The sequence below is a fragment of the Lycium ferocissimum genome, chromosome 9 (genome assembly GCF_029784015.1).
Source record: "Lycium ferocissimum isolate CSIRO_LF1 chromosome 9, AGI_CSIRO_Lferr_CH_V1, whole genome shotgun sequence".
Taxonomy (NCBI): domain Eukaryota; kingdom Viridiplantae; phylum Streptophyta; class Magnoliopsida; order Solanales; family Solanaceae; genus Lycium; species Lycium ferocissimum.
This window is the reverse complement of record NC_081350.1, coordinates 31,893,205-31,913,785: the sequence shown is the minus strand read 5'-3', so window position 1 is coordinate 31,913,785 and position 20,581 is coordinate 31,893,205. Positions and strand designations below refer to the sequence as shown.

General features: G+C 32.0%; 1 protein-coding gene across 1 annotated transcript; it reads left to right on the top strand.

Moving 5' to 3' along the window:
- The first annotated feature begins 12,815 nt into the window (after positions 1–12,815).
- On the top strand, positions 12,816–17,817 carry LOC132030282 (serine/threonine-protein kinase SAPK3-like). Its single transcript, XM_059419849.1, has 9 exons — positions 12,816–13,234; positions 13,854–13,928; positions 15,456–15,557; positions 15,652–15,705; positions 15,795–15,887; positions 15,972–16,064; positions 16,502–16,606; positions 16,714–16,812; positions 17,256–17,817. The coding sequence occupies exons 1-9, from the start codon at positions 13,112–13,114 to the stop codon at positions 17,529–17,531; spliced, it is 1,020 nt and encodes a 339-aa protein (XP_059275832.1). The 5' UTR covers positions 12,816–13,111; the 3' UTR covers positions 17,532–17,817.
- Positions 17,818–20,581: the final 2,764 nt, after the last annotated feature.

Below are 20,581 nucleotides of genomic sequence, written 5' to 3'. Positions count from 1 at the left end.
ATCTTAGTAGAGTCCGTTCTTGAATTCCATCTTGATTGTTTTTTGCCCCCTCGTGCGATCTAAAATATATTTTTTGTTTTTGCTTAACATTGTTTTACACTATCGTAAAATAATGGGATCAATCTTTATTCTTGTCGTCTTTTATGTTTTCTTGATTCATCGCCCTCTAAATAGTAAAAATGTCTAGAGAGTTTCTGTCAAAGTCTTATAGAAGTACGTATGATATTGTGTCTTTAACTTTTACTAGTGACTATAACATGATGTTCTTTTCTTAAAAAAAAATAAAAAATAACCGAACCTTACTGATACCGAAAAGAAACAGAGATGATGGGAGGGTTTCGAAAAGTCTAATTTTGGTTCTATAAAATTAAATAACTGAAAAATTAGTGTGGTATAAATTTTATAAAATAACCGTCCGAACCATACCATTGACACCCCTACTTTTATATAATTGAAACTTTTAAGAAAAAGAGATGAAATATATTTATTTGCTAGTACTCATTTATGAAAATAGAAATAAAAACTTATTTTTTTAGCTTTATAGACTGAACTAGAAAAGGAAAATTCGATAATCGCGGTCCATTCACAAAAGTATCAATAAAAAATCAATTGTTGAAAGAAATTTGACTTTTTTTCTAATTCTAGAAAATTGAAAGAAATTTGACTTTTTATAAATTCTAGAAAGTAGAAATCTGTAAGTTTTGATTACTTATTTTTCAAAACCAACTCTAGTTCCATGTTTGTTTAAAGGCAAAATACATATTTTTTTAGTGTCTCCTAAACTATCTTTTAGCACACGAACATCTAAAAGTGATATTAATACCACCGACGGTGATGTAGCACAAATTATAAAAATAATTGAAAAATAAGCGCGTTTTAATTAAATTTATTTATTATTTTTTTTTTTAATTACAAAATATATATTTTTATAATCCCCACCCACCCTATCCCCACCCTTCCACCCGACCCAACCCTTCATCCCCCAACCCAAACCCCCCACTCCATCTTTCATGCCCCCTCCCCGCTTCTCTTCATCCCCCGTTTTTTTTTTTATTCTCTCTCTCCGTTCGTACCACCCACGCCGCCGCCCCATTGTGGTTTTTTTTTTTTTTGAAATTCTTTAAGATTCAAAACCCTTCTTGCTCAATCCATTTATATTCGTGCAATTTCTTCATTGTTGTTAAACAATGAAGAAAATTTTCCATTTGAAAAGCGGTGCGTGCAATGAAAATTTCCCATTTGAAGATTTTGCAATATCTTCATTGTTGTTAAAAGTTCATTTGAAGGGCAATTCGTGCAATTTCTTCATTGTAGTTACGCATTGTTTCTTAATCTTGGATAAATTTGAGTGTAAGTGGGACGAAAATACTTACCGGATTTGTTGATTACGGTGAAATGGAGAAAAAGAAGACGAAGGATTTTGGGAGTGGCGTTAGAGAGAAGAAGTCGTGGTGGTGGTGGAATGGGAGTGGAGGAAATGAAGATGAAAAAGAAGGGGCGGGGGGGCATTGCTAATGGAGATGAAGTGAAAAGGGAAAAACTTTTAAAAAACTTCGTCTCCATGGAAGATGAAGTCGAAGAAACAAACGGGGGAAAGGCACGGTGAAGAAGACACAATGAAAAGGGAAAAAGTTTTTTAAACGTGGGGCCCACAAATAAATAAGTAAGAGAAAAAGCAAATAACGTGTTCCCAAATGACGTGTCGCGCGCGTGAAATACTCACACACGGTCGGTTAAACGTCGAGGGGGTAAATAATATCACTTTTATATTTCGGGTGTGTAATAGGTCGTCCGTATAGTTTAGGTGTGATATCGACTTTTCGTGTATAGTTCAGGGGGGTTTTGATGTATTTTGCCTTTGTTTAAACTATTTTTTTATACTTAATAATCTTTTAGCTTTATTATGCTTTTTAGTGTTTATCTTAATGGCACTTGCATATCGGAATAACATGATATATTTAATATTACAAGATTAAAAAAATGTTATATGTACTTTTAGTTTAAAATTATAAGATTCAAAAATTTTATTTATATTTTTAAACTTCATATACAAACAAAACTAAAAGCACAAAAACTTTGATTTCCTTCTTTCTTTAAAAGCATGTGGAGAAGTCACATGCCTTTATAACCAGGAGAAAAATATTAGATTTTGGTTCAGCCTACCATCTTATGAATATTCTTATTAAAGGTTATACTATTCCAAGCAAAAGTAGATTCTAATTTGTGTAACCATAACTTGGTGGCCAAGGTTGAATTCTAAAGTCCCCACATATGAGAATCTACAAAAAGAATGTTAAATTCCTTTTAAAAATCAATTTTGCAGAAAGAAAAAGGGGAAAAAGCCCAAGGTGATTTATGTATGGAAATTTTGGATTTTGTGGAATGTACCCACTAATTAAGAACTCAATTACATCATCTTAATCTTCATATTCATGATTTAGTAGTAAGTGTCACTAATTAGAGGATTATCAATTTCATGTTGCGGTATTTTAAATTAAGAAAGTATGGAATGTTCTTACGAGTAACATGCCACTACTTGTATGGCATGCATGATACCATATTCTTGCATCCTTTTCTCATATTTTAAATATTTCTTGTTCGTAATAGTTCTTACTATTGGTGCATAATTAAAGTAACGGAACCGTGATTATGTTAGATGTGAAGAAAAATTATATATATATATATATATATATACACACACACACATATACGGAACTCCTCGAGGGCTACTTAAGCCACTTTAGTGAAAACCAGAAGGACTGGAGCTGTTGGATGTTGCTTAGTCCTACTATAATTTAACAATCAAAAAGCTCTTAAGGGAGAGGGGGCTTGCCCATCAACCTATTTTTACTTTGCTAAGAGATGACAGGTGCACAACGACCTAAAGAGAAAAAAAAAGTGCACAACGATATATATATATATATATATATATATCCAAGGCATATAAAATTATGCAATACCAAGCATGAGATAGATCTTGCAAAGAACAAAACCTTTTTCGAATTAATTAATTAATTAATTAATTGGGACCCTGCAAAGTTATATTTTGATGTAATTGAAGATGAAATGGGAAGATTTCGTAAGACTCTGCTTGACAAACAAGAGTTTGATCTAATACAACTGTTGAGTTTAACTTAAACAAGTATAACTTAACTTGATTTGAGGGTTTATCCATAAGCAATTTTGTTCATTTACATGCAAACGTGCCTTTCAATGAATATATTTTTGGTGGTCTATAATTAACAAGTGAACAAGAACGTCCATATCTTGGCTTTTGAATAGGATCCCAACTGCTAAATTGACACGTAGAATAATCTCACTTTTCTTACTCCTAACTTTTAATTTTCATTTGCAGAATCAGTCTTAATGATATCCAGATGTCGATAGTTGATACAAAATATTTCCATTCTTTGTAGTCTTTTCACTTTATAATAAGTGCTCAAAGTCAGTACAACTTGTTCCAAAAAATGAAAAAAATTAATCTACATAAATAATTCTCTCAATTATCTAATCTTTTGTTATAAGGCAACAAAAGTTTGATGATAATAATTCAAAGTAATAATGTCGGCAGTTAGAAGGAAAAGACGTAAAGCGGTAAAATCTAAATTCGACAATGGAAACCCACGTAATGATTATTAATTATGTATAAATTTAGCTTATGATGTTTTAACTGTTAGTGGGCATTTGGCCATAAAAATTATTCACTTTTTTTTACTTTTAGCGTTTGGCCATAAAAATTATTCACTTTTTTCCGAAGCTGTATTCCGGAATATTGAAAATAAGAAAAACTTGTTTTTCAAAAAATTTCAACTTTTTTCACTTTTTTACACTACATTTCACCAAAAACTATAATTTCAAAAACTATGGCCAAACACAACTCCAATTCCAACTCCAACTTCAAAAATTCTAAAAAAATTGAAAACGTTTTTGGTATTTATGGCCAAACGGGCCCTTAATCTACGTTAGTTATCATCTATATATCTATATAACCTTTTTGGTGATTGTGCTGGAAGGAAGGTGAAAAAAAAAAAAACTATTTGCACTAACGAAACAGTAATAAGTTGGGTGATCTTTGATTTCTTGGTTTTCAAGATCCTTTTTTTTTTTTTTTTTTTTTTGTGTTCTCATATAATTTGTTGCAGTTAAAGGTATTAAAATTCTCGAACTCTACTCATATGACAATTAACTCTGAATCAATCAAATTAAACATAGACTGCAATTACCATTTTTTTATTAAATAGCTGCTCTATATTAATGGGTATGTATGTATATGTCTGTGTATATATACTGCCATGTGTGAGGAATCCAAAATGTAAAAAAGTAAGTACACAAAGAAGGTTAAAAAAAATTAATATCTATTATATACTTTTACTTATTTAAGTTGTATTAACTTTCCTATAGAGAATATATATGGACACACTACTACACAAGCACTAGGGTTCAATGATAAAGAGGAAAAAGATGTGTAAACCTTGCAAGCATATGTAAGAAGATTGAGTTAGTTCACTATCATCACTTCTAGCTAGACTCAATAAAAACATGCTGGTTATCTAAAAGATTTTAGACCCAAATAAACTCAAAACCATCATGATATATTTTGCAACAAAAAAATAATTCAATGGAATAATGGATTGTCATTATGTCAATCGTTTGGTACGTACATTAGGAAATTATGGACGTGAATCTTGTGTGCTGTGTTGAACAAAAGTAACATGGTTTGAACATGATAATGGTACCCACATGTTTCCTATATCACCCTTTGCCCTATACACTAGTATTTCTTATCAAAATCTCATTTTAGACCCTCCATCTCATAAAACACAACATAGGCGTTTGAGCATTTAAAAAAAATTTTTATAGTAAAACTATAAAATTTAAAAAAAAAAAAAAATTGAGAAATTTACCCCAATTTATTTTTTGAACTTATTTTAAGCGTAAAAGACAAAATTACTATGATCAAACTCAAACACTCAAAAAAATATTTCAAGACTTATAAAAAACGGGCCCACACATGTGACTTTGTGAGTGTGGTACGTAATCGTCTTCACATGTGATCTTTCTTTCTCTTTTAATTTTCTTTTTTGGTACACGAATCAACCTATTAAGCCAAAGAATATTCTTTGAACATCCAAATCAAAAAAAGAAAAGGAAAAAAAGGGTAGGAATAGCGAAAACTCTTTATGGACTTTTGGTCCTAACAAAGTTGGTAGAGTTAGATATGGTCTTCTCTACGAGTAGGTAAAATTCTTCTTATTCTCAATAAAAACACGTGGTCAAGGAAAAAAAGTCAAAGAATGACTCTTACTTTATTTAATAGAGTTTATATAATATAAAATATTAATATAAATAATTTTTACATTAAGAAGTTAGATATGGTCTTCTCTACGAGTAGGTAAAATTCTTCTTATTCTCAATAAAAACACGTGGTCAAGGAAAAAAAGTTAAAGAATGACTCTTACTTTATTTAATAGAGTTTATATAATATAAACTATTAATATAAATAATTTTTACATTAAGAAGTTATTTTTATTTATATGGTTATGTATTTTATTTTCAAATTTTCAAATTTCAAATTTTAAGAAGGTTTACTTATAAATATCATTTAAATAAACTGATAATATAAAAAAAATCATTTGAATAAACTGATAATATAAAAAAATATTTGCACTAACGATGGATAAAATTTAAACTCTAATGATAGAAGACAATAATATGATCTCTTATACACGTACTTGAATCTACTACGCCATTGAACATTTAATATGGAAGTAACTTTACTGGAGCATGCCTTTTTTGGTCTAATATGAATTGTCGAGTTCTTAAGCAAAATTAAATAAATATAGTTTTGATAAAGTAAATTAGCCCAATATATTTAACGTTTAAAAAAACAATTCAAACTCGCCGTGTTCATGTTAATGGATTGTTAATGAAGTGATATGGTTGAGAGCGATAAAGATCAGTTTGAGCATATACTTTTATAATTAACACTAACAAATATCTAGTGTTATGAAGTGAAACGTTTATAAAAGAAATAAAATTATCGTTTAAACAAATACTCTTCTAAGTAAAATAATTATCAAACATTTGTTTCATGTCCGTAAAAATACATGCATATGAGTCAATTCTCAATAGCAAATAAGCAGCTAACAAGAAGTTTTTCGTTTTTGTTTCATATAGATTGTCAAAGAAGCGGTGATATAATTAAATTAAATCCAAAAACTATAAGGAATTGTTTGGTTCACGTATTAGTTATGTTATGCAAGATTACTTACAATTGATTTTTCTTTAGAAGAAGGATGAACTATAACGTGAGATTTTTTTTTTTTTTTGGTCATCGAAATAAATATTACATAATTAGTGGAAGATTTTATCCTCTTTCTTCTTATTTTGTTTTAACCAGAGAATTACTGCTTCTGAGTAATAAAAATATAGTTCAAATTGACATGCAGCATATAGAGCCCCTTAAATTAATGAAGATCACTCATGAGTCAGGTCATTGACACTTTTGCCCTTATTTTGTGCTGGTCTTTAATTTTCACCCCTCAAGACAAACAATTTTTTTTCGTGGCATAAGTTTATATTTTCGCATCATAACATCTAACAAGTTATACCCCAGCATAAATTCGATTTTGAAGGGCAAAAATTAAAGACTAGCTCATTTGAAAGACAAATATTACAGGGGCAATTTGCAGGAATGCCCTTATTTCAGGGTGGTCTTTAATTTTTGGCCTTCGGCTAAAAAAGTGGCCGAAAATACACTGGCATTTTGGGTTCGAACCCCAACAGAACAAACAAAAAATTCTTATTCGGGATAAAGTTATGCCTTAAGGCATAGTTATGTAGAAATTAACTTATCCTACAGAACTATGCCTTAAGGCATAGTTTCTATATAGAAGTTATGCCCCATTGTCAGGCATAATTTTATAAGATACTATTAAAGACCACCAATCTGGGGGCAAAAATTAAAAACCGGTCCATATGAAGAACAATCCACTCAATTTTTTGAAATTAAAGACCATCCCAAAAGTGCAATTTTTCAGGGCAATTCGCAGTAATGCCCCTTATTCGAGATGGTCTTTAATTTTTGTCCCTCAAATTGTTGGTCTTTAATTCTTGTCCCTCAAATTGTTGGTCTTTAATTCTTGCCCTTCAGCTAGAATACCATGAGGTTCTGGATTTGAACCCCAGCTCAGGCATTAAAAAAAAAAAATCGCAAAGCAAGGCTTTTGCAAAAGTATGCCTTATGCGGCATACTCTTGCAGAGGTTGTCTTAAGGCATCACTAAAAGTCTGTCTTATAAGACAGCCTCTGCCGGATTAAATGCGAACTTTAGTTATGCCTTAAGGCAACCTATGCCGCATAAGGCACATTTTTTTCAAAGTCTTGCCTTGCGAAATTATTTTTATTTTTATGCCTGAGCGGGGGGTTCGAACCCAAAATCTCAGTATTTTTGGCCACCATTTCAAGTGAAGGAAAACTTAAAGATCACCAATTTGAGGGACAAAATTTAAAGACCAACCTAAAAGAAGGGCAATTCGCGCAAAAAAAATGATTTTTTCAAGGTCATTTGCACGATTGGCCTTCAAAGGCACTGGTCTTTTTTTTTTTTTGTTTTGTTTTTGCCCCTCAAATTGTTGGTCTTTAATTTTTTTCCCTTCGCCTAATACTCCGAGGTTCTGGGTTCGAACTTCAGCTCAGTAAAAAAAAAAAAAAAATTCTCAAGGCAGAGGTTTGTAGCAAAATTAGGCCTATTCAGGCAGTGATTTGCCTTAAGGCTAACTTTGCCCGAATAGGCCTAATTTTGCTCTAATACGCTTGCAATTTTTTTTAATATTTGACTGAGTAGGGATTCGAACCTGAAATCTATGAGTTTTTAGGCAAAGGACTCAAAAATTAAATACCAGTGCCTTTGAAGGATATTCCGCACAAAAAAATGATTTTTTCTCATGGGTCACGACCCTAACTTTGTCGGTTTGGTTAGTGAATTATCTCAGTAATACCTCATTTTGGTCCATGGGCTTAGCAATACTCATCGTTTTTACTGGGCCTTCTTACCTTGCGAAGGCCCTGTATTATACTCAAGGAGCCCAGTTTGAAATTTGTTCACAGCTTAAAAGAAACTTTTTAGTTCTAAAAAAGAAAAATTTATTACTTATAGGGGGTTAGAGTAAAAAGCAAGAGGGAAATGGTAGAGCGAAATTGTACCAACATTTATGGTACGAGAGACTTCGACAAATAATCCTTGATGGTATAGCCTGAAAAGAAGGTATTCGTTTTTTTAAAAAAAAAAAAAAAAAAAAATTAAAAGAAAAACTTAGAATTGCATTTATGGAAGATATTTGAATGTTTGTGATGACATTCAGGGCTTTAAAAGGCGGGGCAATGAGATGGGGTGTTGCGCTTAATACATGATGAGACGTATTCCTTGAGACATAGGATGTAAGCCCCATTAATGTTTAAAATTTTAATACAAATTAATAAAATAGCATAATGACATAGAAAATAGAAAAGGTGCTTTAAAAGTTTGAGAAAATTAAAATTGGTTTAAGAAATTCATAGAAAATAAATATCTTTTACAATGCAATAGTGTTAGAGTTATTATGAGATGAAAATCAACTACAATTAGAAAATCATGATTGCTTTAAAAAATTGTTATCAAACTACACATTTTACCTTACTAAACGTAAATAATCAATTAAATTGGGAAATCTTAGTAGCTCATTTGATTGGCTACCTGGCTTTCACCTTATTGGTAAGAGTTCGATTCACCACCTTGTAATCCTCTTTCCATTTCTCATTCCCCTACCCCTAATTTAAAAGACAAAAAATCAATATATTCTCTCTATTATATAGTTTTAAAAATTACTCCTTTATGAAAAAGTATAAAATTACTTTCAAATCCCAATATAATAGAAGTTTGAAAACTATGAGAGACCTAAAAGGCTAGAACTAATTAAGACAAGTAGACCAATAGCAAATGAAGATACACACTTCGGTTATCTATTTCGAGATGAAATGTTCAGATCATATTCACAATCACAAATGTCCTCAATGAGTAAAAATACAATGCTATAGCTTGTTATTTGAGTTCTTGATGGAACTTTTCTGACTCTTTTTAAATAATTTGGTTTTTGAAATTCGACACCGGAGAGTGTTTTCGCACCATTGACCGATATCGACTCATCCGAATCTTTAAAGAACAAATCGACGTTTTGAGGATCAACAATGTTAATTAAAAAAATAATAACGCATGATTTGTGTAAGATTTGATGGGTGAGCCCTGATTGTTAAGCGATATACATGTTTAGAATGCACAAGCGAACGCTTGAGGTGTAAGCCTCACAAAACAAAACCCACACCTGAGCCTCGAGATGTTTTTAAGTGCCTCGCCTAAGGGCGAGCCTCGGGCGAATCCTAAAAACCTTTTAACATACATAGTTAAGAGTCACTCATGTACCTAAAACTAGATTCATATACAAGTTTGGTCGGTGAAAAATAATGAGTGAATAGGCAATCGGATTACATCACAAGAGATAAAGTTAGTATATGTATGTAATATAATACAGGATCGGATATCATTATGTAATATTCTCTCTTCCTTGTCCCTTGTCCCTTGTCCCTTGTCCCCCTTAAAAAGTAATAAAATCTTAAAAATAAAATAAAGAAAATGCAAATGGAGGCATCATAATAATAATGAAAGGAAGATCTTTTCAGGATTAATTATAATATCAAGAAGTGGAGGGGGAGGGTGTTATGCTGACATGTAATTTGGACATAAAAGAAGTTAGCATCATCAAATTAAACATAATGAAAGCAACCAACCGACCACCAACGGTAGGATTCAAATGTTTCCAACAGTTAAACTTATTTAGCCTATTTTATAACTTCCACTTTCCATCACATATTATATTATAAGTGATATATTTTTAGCATATGCACAATTATTAATTAATTATAGAAGAAGTACCAAAGAAAGACGCACCAATTTCCATTAATTACTTACCACAAGTAGGGGTGTACATGGATCGAGTTGGTTCGAATTTTACAATATACCAAATCAAACTAATTGCGTCGGGTTTTTAAATTTATAAATCAAACCAAACCAATAAAATTTGAGTTTTTCAACATCGGGTTTTTCGGGTTTTTACTTCAAATATTTCTTTAGTTCTAGTAAGATACAACTATATAATTAAAGCGGTTCTTAAGAAAATAACATAAAATGCAAGACGGGTGATGACATTGTATCCAACAAAAAAGATAATAAAATCGGTTAGAATAAATATTGCTAATTAATAAGCCATAAAGAAAATGACATAATTTAGAAATACTAAGTCATGCTAAAATAAGTACGGCTAATAAGTATTAATTACATGACAAAGAAAAAACTTAAGTTATGTATTTTCACTCTCTAAACTAATTATGCAAAAACTAAAGAATAGATATCTAATATTATTGTCATTCTTAGTATTAGAATTAGTGTTAAGTTGGTTTTGGTTTGGACTTTATTTGAGTTAATAACATCCATGCGATATAAAACTTATTGACATTCAAAATTCTAGGTTCAAGCTTGAAATAATATGATAAAAGACAAAAAAACTATGAAAAAATTTAAGAAATATTTATAAATTACATTACAAATAAGTTTTTTTATGTATAAAATATTTTAAAATTTGAATACATATAGTGTTGGGTTTGATTTGGTTTAGTTTGACTTTTTTTTTAACTAAAACCAAACCAAGCTAATTATGTTCGATTTTTTTTTTCAACACCAAACCACTAGTCTGACTTTTTTCTCGATTTGACTCGATTTGGTGCGGTTTGTTGATTTTCTTCGTGCACCACTAACCACAAGACAATCTCGTATGTCCATTTTATGAATAAAGGAAAATGACCCCACAAGACGCACCAAGTTTAATAATACATATATTAAGAAATTATTAAATAACTAAAAATATTTGGGCGTGAACCCAATTATTACAATACTATTAATTTGAGGTCAAACTAGAAACTTATATATTTTTAATTCTGAATCCACCTCTGCCCGCAAGATATCTATGTTTTATTTACACATCTCACGCGTTGATTTGATATAACTAAATAACATTTGTAAAGAATTAGCACCCAAAAGTGTGAGTTGAGAACTATGAGATCTCAATTCAAATTTTGCGGATGTAATAACACTATGTAATTTCTTCCTATCTATTCAAGCTACAAGAAGAATAACATGTGTATTTCAAGAAACTAAGAAGAAAGTGTTCCAACAACTAGTGGCTCTTTTTGCTGAATAATTACTTGCGTAGATAGGTAACTATTTTATATTGATAATTGATATATACTATTGTCGAATTCTTTTAAGTACTTTAACTCCATTTGGTGAAAATTATGGCACCCATAACGAATAAATTATTCATTCTGTTTCAATTCATGTGAACCCATTTGATTGGACATGAATTTTAAGAAAAAAGAGAATGACTTTTAAATTTGTGGTGTTAAATGAGTCACATATATTTTATGTGACTATAATCATTGTATAAAGGTAAGTTATTTCTAAATATTAAAATGAGTCATTTTTTTTTGGCACAGACTAAAAAATAAATAAGTTCACATAAATCGAAATGGAGTACTTCCTCCGTCCCATATTACTTGGCTATTTTTCCTTTTGCACGCCCCTTCAGAAATCATAAATAAAAGATGTATTTTACTACCTTATCCCGATCTCTTTTCAATAAATACATTCTAATCAATATTGACTATTTTCAAGAACATTTAATACTAAGGATAAGATAAGAACATTTAATACTAAGGATAAGATGAGAAAGATTTAATTAATTTTATCTTAATTTTATAAATAAATAAATAATTTGAGATATATTTTTTTAATAATGTGATCAAGTAATATGGACGGATGGAGTATTTAAAACCAAACCAAAATGGCAAATTAAACGTTTGTTATGAAGGTCGGCAAACCTAATTTAGGGGGAAACCATTTCTGCCTTAATTTAGGGGTGACTTATGATTGGATAATATATTCTTAAATGCTACTTACAACTACCCCAAGTCACTAACATGGACCCCACTCTTGCCGCACGTTTATTTAATTGAATTGAAAAGTTTATCGTATGCCCCATTTTACAAGCTTAAATAAGTACATGCACCTCAGCCATGACCAAGTGTCAGATAATCTGTCACTTCAACACTTAGTAGGCGTTTGGCCATCAAAATTGAAACCATGGTTTCAAACCAACGTTTGGCCATCAAAATCATGATCGTGGTTTGAAATTATAGTTTGAACCCAAATCATCTAAAAATGTTTGGTTTGGGTTTGAAACCATGATTTTAATTTTTTTAAATATAAAATTTAATCCATAAGTTAATATTTTATAAAAAAACTCATAAGTTGGTAAATAATTTTAACAATTACTCCTATCAATCATTTACCAATTTCATTAACTTCCACTAACGTTTATTTATATCTATCGATCTTTAATTTATGTGGGAAGATTATATTAAATAGTAGTTACATTACTATTCATGTTAAATTTTTTATTTTATTGAAGCAAAATTTGATTAATTGATGTTGCATTTTTTTAGAAAAGCCTTCTAGTAGTATACTAATTTTGTTATAAATTATGATTTGCTCATTTGGTAAGATTGTATAAGAATTGAGAATGTTTTAATAGTTTTTATAATTTATAGGGTTTTTATGTCTATAAAAAAAAGTACAATTTAAAATATTCAAATTGTTTGTCCAAATATGATTTGAAATCATGATTTGAAACCAAACCATGTCCAAACGGGGCCTTATTGAACTTTGAAGCCAACCCCTCAATATTAAATTAATAACATACGTGTCGTTTAGTTTAACCAATTGTGCGTTGGATTCTTTTTTCATTCATTACATACTTTAATTGATTTATGCATCTTGTCTTCATTTATAAATAGCAGTACTACTGAGAATTGTGAAAATCAAGAATTAGTCAGGAAACTGTACTTTTGATTATCAACGGTTGAGCCTTTTTGTCTTTCTTGATTTGGGTATTTTTGCTGTTTTGAATTTGAGATTTGAAAGCTTGTGAGTGTGTAGTTTTTTTATTGGAGTGAACTATATAGAATGGAGGAAAAATATGAGCTATTGAAGGAACTTGGTGCTGGGAATTTTGGGGTGGCAAGGTTAGTGAAGGACAAGAAGACAAAGGAGCTTTTTGCTGTCAAATATATAGAAAGAGGGAAAAAGGTGAGACTTCTTTTGTCAGAAAAGTTTACTTTTGTATTTTTGTTTGTAGGTGCTGTCACTGTTTTTCACTTTGTTAGGTTATGTATTGTGCTGGATTTGCTTATTTGGTTGCTTTTTGTAGTGAACTCTTTTAGGTTCTACTATAATTGTGTCACTTTGATCTTCCATTGCCACAACTTTGAGCTTGATTTTAGTTTTGGGAAGATTTTTCATGCCAGTTGTCTATTCTAGTTAACCTTCAGCCCCCAAAAAACAAAAAACAAAAAATTACATTTGTTTGAGGTTTTGGAACTTTGAGTGTTTGCAAAAAGTTTTTAATTGAGCTAAATCTTGAAAAAAGAAAGTTTTTTTTTTTTTTTTTTTTTAAAATAAAAAAAACTGATTAGGTGTTCTAGTTTGAATTGCAGTAGACATTATGTTGTTACTGATTCAACTATAAGGCAAGTAAAAAGGAGCAATTTTGGCCCATTGCAGAAGCTTTTTAAGTACATTTTTCTCCTCAGTTACTAAGTTGAGTCAAGGTGCTTTGATGTAACAGTTATTATTACAGTATGGTAGCAATGGTTTCCTCCTTCCATTCTGTTAGCTTGATGTGGCAGTTACTTTATTCTTGTCGCAGATTGATGAGAATGTGCAGAGAGAAATTATAAATCATAGATCGCTGAGACATCCAAACATTATCAGGTTTAAAGAGGTAAATACTTCTTTTATACCTATTTGTATACCTTAGAAATGCATATCTTTCCAATGTTTTCAGCTCAAAGAATCTGTTATGTTGTCTAAAACAACATTTTTTTCCCTGTTGAATTCCTGAAACAAAAGATTTCGGTAGAGCTTAGCCTTCCCAGTATAGAGATCATAGCAATCATCATGCCTTTCACACCTGGATAGATATAATAGACGTATTAAGATGGCTCCACAGTATCGTGAAAATAGAGATAAATTATGATAGCTCTGTCTTTTTAACTGTGTATATTGAGTATTTCCCTGCAGTGTTGAGATGGCTTCGCAAAAAAAGTGGAAACAGAAATGTAATTCAATAATTCTATAAATGTAAGCAGGAGCTCATATTGAATAAATCAGCAGGAGTGTGTATTATGTAATTCCTTTAGTTCTAAACTTAAAAATTCAACACACAAGTTACAGGTCCTTTTCTAGTCTATGCATCGGTACTCCAATTAGATAAGCCCCTCTTGTGAAACTGTAATATTGACTTTTAATGATGAATTTTGTGGAATGCTAACGACAACTTCACGGGGCTTAATCTTTAGTTAGATATCTTTGGTTGGCCCAATTTTTTATGTAGTTGGCAATGGATTGATTGTTTTCTTCATTTCTTGTGCACACTATATTGTTGTTAAGTGACACACTATATTGTTGATAAGTGATGCTTTTAGACCGGAGACTGCAATCTACTACTCCCATTTAACTTGATAAGTTATTATACTCCATATAACACCATCATTCTGACCTGCCTCAAAGCCAGATTAGTCAACATGATTTATCTCTTTCAATGCAACAACAAGATCTTATTTGTAACAAGTGGTTTTGTTGGTTGGTTAATTGGTCACACTTTATGCATGAAAGGGCTTGGGTTGGTATTAGTCTGGATACGGCAAAATCATACTATTAGATCGAATAAGTACATTCGATCTAATAAGTCATGTTGTCTAAGTGTTCATGCAAAATTATTTCTTACGTTAAATGACTAATCTCTAATAGGATCGCGCTGAATCTTCTGCAGGTCTAAAGCCAATCTAGACGTCTCAATTTTTAAGTCACTCCATTTTGTTGAGTATGTCTATAAGATTTATTGTCACAATATTATCATCTGATATGGTACTTAAAGCATAAACGTTGATCCGTTATTGCTCGTTGTTACTTTTTTCTTATCCTAAGTCCTATTTAGTGTCATTTGTAACTTTCTTTCCCCTGCATCTTACCCATCTATGGTTCCTTTCTTTTATCATAAATAAAGTATAAGCCAATTAGCTTTTAGCAGTTAGTTACCTTCTTGGCTGTTGAGTTAGTATTTGAATAGATGTTAGCACGAGTTAGGCATTAATCTTGGTTCCGTGTTAAGTACCACACTGTTCTAATATTTTCATTTTGCTGTTGATACTTTTCCGTTAAACTACTTGGCATATATATATTGAATGGCAATGTACTCAACGGACGATTACACATTCACAGTTAACATGGCGATGCCCCTTTTTTGTAGGTCTTGGTTACTCCATCGCATTTGGCAATTGTTATGGAGTATGCAGCAGGTGGAGAACTTTTTGCTAGAATTTGCAGTGCTGGCAGATTTAGTGAAGACGAGGTTATACAGATATCTACAATTTCTTGTATTATTCCTAAGCTCGATGAGAATGAGATGTTGTACTTATCATCTTCATTTTTGTGCCAATGAACAGGCTCGCTTCTTCTTTCAACAGCTACTATCTGGAGTCAGCTACTGTCATACCATGGTAAATTTGAAAATACGTCGACGTTTTGTACAATAATCATCTTTCTAACGAGTTTCTGTTCTCAAGTTGTTGCCTCTATTTTCCTGTAGGAAATTTGTCACAGGGATTTGAAACTGGAAAACACTCTTCTTGATGGAAGTCCTTCACCACGTCTAAAAATATGCGATTTTGGTTATTCCAAGGTTTGTTCTTGTTTATTAGCAGAGAAGCTTGGTTGAGTTACACTTTACATGGCGTTTAATGTAGTTATGTATACTATCGTGCAGTCTGGGTTGTTGCATTCACAACCAAAGTCGACAGTAGGAACGCCTGCTTACATTGCCCCCGAGGTCCTTTCACGGAAGGAATATGATGGGAAGGCAAGCTCTCTTCTTAGACCATTATCCATTACTTAAAAAAAAACTCTTCGTTCTGTTTCACTGATTATTTTTCTTTTTCATGTTCATTCCTCTCAGACTAGCTGAACAAACCCTCAGCCATGATCACAATTATAAAATCGGCCTATTAATTCTACCTTATTATTTTCCCCTTCAGCCATGTTGCAAGGGGCCTTTGTTTGTCTGGCATAGCCGCATTGACTGTACTTTTGCCATATAATAGATATCGGCTTATAGAGAATACTCTACATTATGCACAAAAAGTTAAAGAATTTGGATGAGGTACTAATTTGCAGTTCCTTTGTGAAATACTTTAATTCTCATATGGCCTTTAGAGTATCTGAATGCCTGGTTACATGATTGTATTCTTTTTAGTTTCACTTGAATATTCTGCTCATGTTATCATTATGCATTTTCAGATCGCAGACGTATGGTCATGCGGGGTGACACTGTATGTGATGCTAGTAGGAGCATATCCTTTTGAGGATCCTGAAGATCCAAAAAACTTCAGGAAAACCATTGGGGTGAGTCGCGTATACTTTCATTTGATGTTTGAACTAGTACGACTGTGTTAAAATTTTGGAACCATTGTTCTCAATTATCGGCTAAAGAATCTTTTATTTGTTTTCAGAGAATAATGAGTGCCCAATACTCCATACCCGATTATGTACGAATCACAGCAGATTGCAAGAACCTCCTTTCGCGAATCTTTGTTGCAAATCCCGCTAAGGTAACATTCTTCCCAACTCAACTCGTTTATCAAAAGAAAAAAGAAGGTGGAATACATCGACAACCCCTTAAACTTGCCAGTAAATTTCATTTAGGCACTCAATCTATGACCTATTTTATTGAGTACCTGAACACATAATTAACGAGGTACCATCTTTCAAGTAGTTGACTTATCTACCTAATATGCCCTTGAGCACACGTGCAAAAGTTTGAGCCGGAAGTGTCTAATAGGAAAACTTTATCATGTGTTCAGATGCTCAATTGGAACAAGTCATAATTCGTGTCTAAATGAAATTTACTAGTAAATTTAAGGGACGATCGATCTATTCAGCCAAAAAAGAAGCTAGTGTAATCATGACTCAATAATGGTTCATTAATGTAACATGTATCACGATGTGTTATAGTTAGCTTAATCTAAACTGAACGTTCGAATTTGCTGCACAGAGAATCACTATTCCTGAGATAAAGAAACATCCGTGGTTCTTAAGGAATCTTCCAAAAGAGCTAATGGATGGTCAGCATGCGAAATACGAAGAAGCTTCAGAGCAATTACAGCAAAGTGTGGAAGAAATAATGAAGATGATACAAGAAGCTAAGATACCTGGAGAAGTGTCAAAACCTGAAGGGAAAGATGCTGCCGGGACAACAGAACAAGATGATGAAGAGGAAGACCTCGAATCGGAGATCGACAGCAGCAATGACTTTGCTGTTTATGTCTGAGGAATGAGGATGATATTATCTATTGGAATTATAAAAGAAAAGTTTAGTATGTAACTCTTTGAGTTGTTATTATGGTGTATAGAAGAGTAGCTATCTGCTGGCTGATGCAATGGTTATGCGCAGAACTATTTAGGGGTTCTAAGGTGTGCATTTCAATTTGTTACATGGATCTAATATTGCAGCAAACAGATTTTTTTCTTTCTATTTTATAACTTTTGATGATATTTTCGATGTGTTAACCATCGTTTAATCTGTTGAATCGAATTTGGTCTAGCTTCTGTTTTAATTCTTGTTTCAAGTATTCTCCTAGAATGAGATCTTCCATTCAACACCTCCTGAAAATCAGTGACTATTCTTAGCTATTGCCAGTGAGGTAGGACTTCTACTTTTTTGTTTTAACCATCCAACATATGTGCACGACTAATCCGATTCATGTTGGGTAAGTTCACCAAGGGGATAACACTCTCTCTGTTATTACGTTCTATTGTTCCAGGAATCGAACCCAAAACCTCTAGCTTACGAGTGGAGGGGTTATAATCATCCCAGCACACGTTTTAGTTAAGTGGGAATAAGCAGCACTTGCCAGGACATTTTGGGAAGAAACAGTGTGGCATCAATTAGTGTTTGTCAAAATTCCCTTCTCAATATGGGGATATGTATCAGAGCTGGAGCTACATATGCCGAAGGGCTTTTGAATTGCATTTTTTCTTGTCTATGTTCACCGCTGTTCTGAATAAGTCGGATAGTTGATCGAGAAAGCATGGCTTAAAGGTGCTCATTGAGCCGGTCCCAGTGGCTAAAATCATCTCAAAGGGGTGGCCAGTTGAACAACCCCGTCACAAAACTATATTTTGTATATAAGTCAAATATTACTTTCTAATCATATATATTAAATTTTGCGCACCCTTGGTGAAATTTATGGCTTTGCCACTCAAGTCCGCTATTTTTTTCCTTCCTGGGATGAAAGAATGTTAATAGTCAACTTAAGAGGGAAAAGAAAAATCAAACAGAGAGTAACTATTCTATATTCATTTGCTGAAAGTTTCAAGTCTTTCCACATCTTGAAGTCATTTGGCCCAGAGAATAATAAAAAAGCAAGGTCAACTAAAGAGAGGAGTGATCTGCCCCATACCATTTTCATTGACCAAGTAAAATATGTCCATGCGATTGAATGAACTTCAATTAATTGATGCTCATAATGTATGTCTATAGGTCATGGGTTCGAGCTGTGAAATTAATTACTGATACTTATTTCAGGGTAAAGTGCCTGCATTAGATATTTTATGCACCGAACTTTCTTTTTTAATAAATATAAGTCTAACTTAACATCAAACACTAAAGTAGAAACCACAAATGAAAACATGGACAATGATTTTTTTGCAACTAACATAAGTTTATGTGTTTTGGTTGTATGTGTATATCCCCTAGAATGAGTCATCCGAAGGACCAAAACATGAGTACTTTCCAAGTAAATACAAGTTTTTGTACCTCGTCATTTTCTAGTCTATTATTCCCAAGAATATTGAGACATCCTTAGCCGCCCTCCTTACTTTAATGGACTAGAAAACAAGTTAATTTATGCTCTCAAATAATTAACGTCAGAATTATTATTAATTTATTACATGAAATCTTAGCCGCCATAAAATAAAGATTGCCATCTTTATCCAACAAAGTAAATTGCTATGTTATTGAAGGATTAAAAAAAGGAATACTGATATTCTATACTTTATTGGTCTAACTACAACTTTACAAGCTAAACCTATTCAAAATGTGAGTATCTCATGAAGGTGTTGCCTAACCATCAATGAAATAGTTAAAAATCACGAAAGATTAAGGTTCAAATTTCAGTAGATATTAGTTTTTTTTTTTTTTTTTTTCTTTTTTGTATTTTTAGTTTCTTCTTATTTGAATAAGACTTGGTGGACACAATTATTTGATACTTGTGTGAAATAGTCTAGGCGGCACAAATTAAATATCAATGTCATTAAAAAAGAAGATAAATGGAGTCTCTTTCTTTTTATTGTATACCCATTCAGTATCCGAAATTCATTGGTCAGGTTAATATGAATATGGACAACATAAGGCTAACTTATGAAGATATCATTCATTTTAATATGAACTATGAGATCTAATTAAGGGTGAAAAAATCATATCGTCCATCTCCATGACTCCATCCCACTACATGACTATGTCAATTATGCGTACACACCTAGAATGACTATGTCAATTATGCGTACACACCTAGAATGACTTGGAAGAAACCCGTATCTCATTCCACTCTATATATTTATGTGGAGCAACCTAGCTTATCTACCACAGAAATCAACAAGCAGCATTAAAAAATGAGGACAAGCAATTACAAGAATTTGTGGTTTATGATGATGATGGTGGCTTATTATTTTCTGGTGATGGTGCATGGACAAAGGGTGAGTCCAAGGGAATGTCAAGTAGAGCAAAAACAAGTTGTATTTTACTGCAGATTGATTGCATTTGGACAGCCACCAACGCCACGTAGAGTGTGCCTGACAATTGTTTGGAAAACAAAGGAAGGTTTCCAGTATACTTGATGTCTCAAGTTACATTGCTCTTCCAATTTTGTGGAAAGGTTGTTCCTCGTCATTTCAAGTGTGGAAGTAAGCATTAACATATTATTCCCTTAAATTCTCTCTACCTCTCTAGCTGTCTCTCGAAATGGATTAATTCTAAACTAGATGTGAATTCAACATCTAAAGCTCGTGAGTTCGGAATAAAAATGAAGGTATACCTTTGGGATATTTATCATTTTTGGTATCTCAGCCATTGATAGGTTCTGATCTTAATTTGTGATATATGATTTAATACATTTAACCTTTAAGTAATTTAAAAATATGATTTTAGTTCCTCTATGTAGAAAATACGTTATATTTGAGTTATTTTTAGAAGTATATTAAACCCAAAGATGGAGTAACACTACCAGCTTAATAACAAATGAATGTATAATTAAATGGTAGAATGACCGATAATTCTGAAAATTTGTGCATATTCATAAGAAAATGGATAAAAAGTGCTTA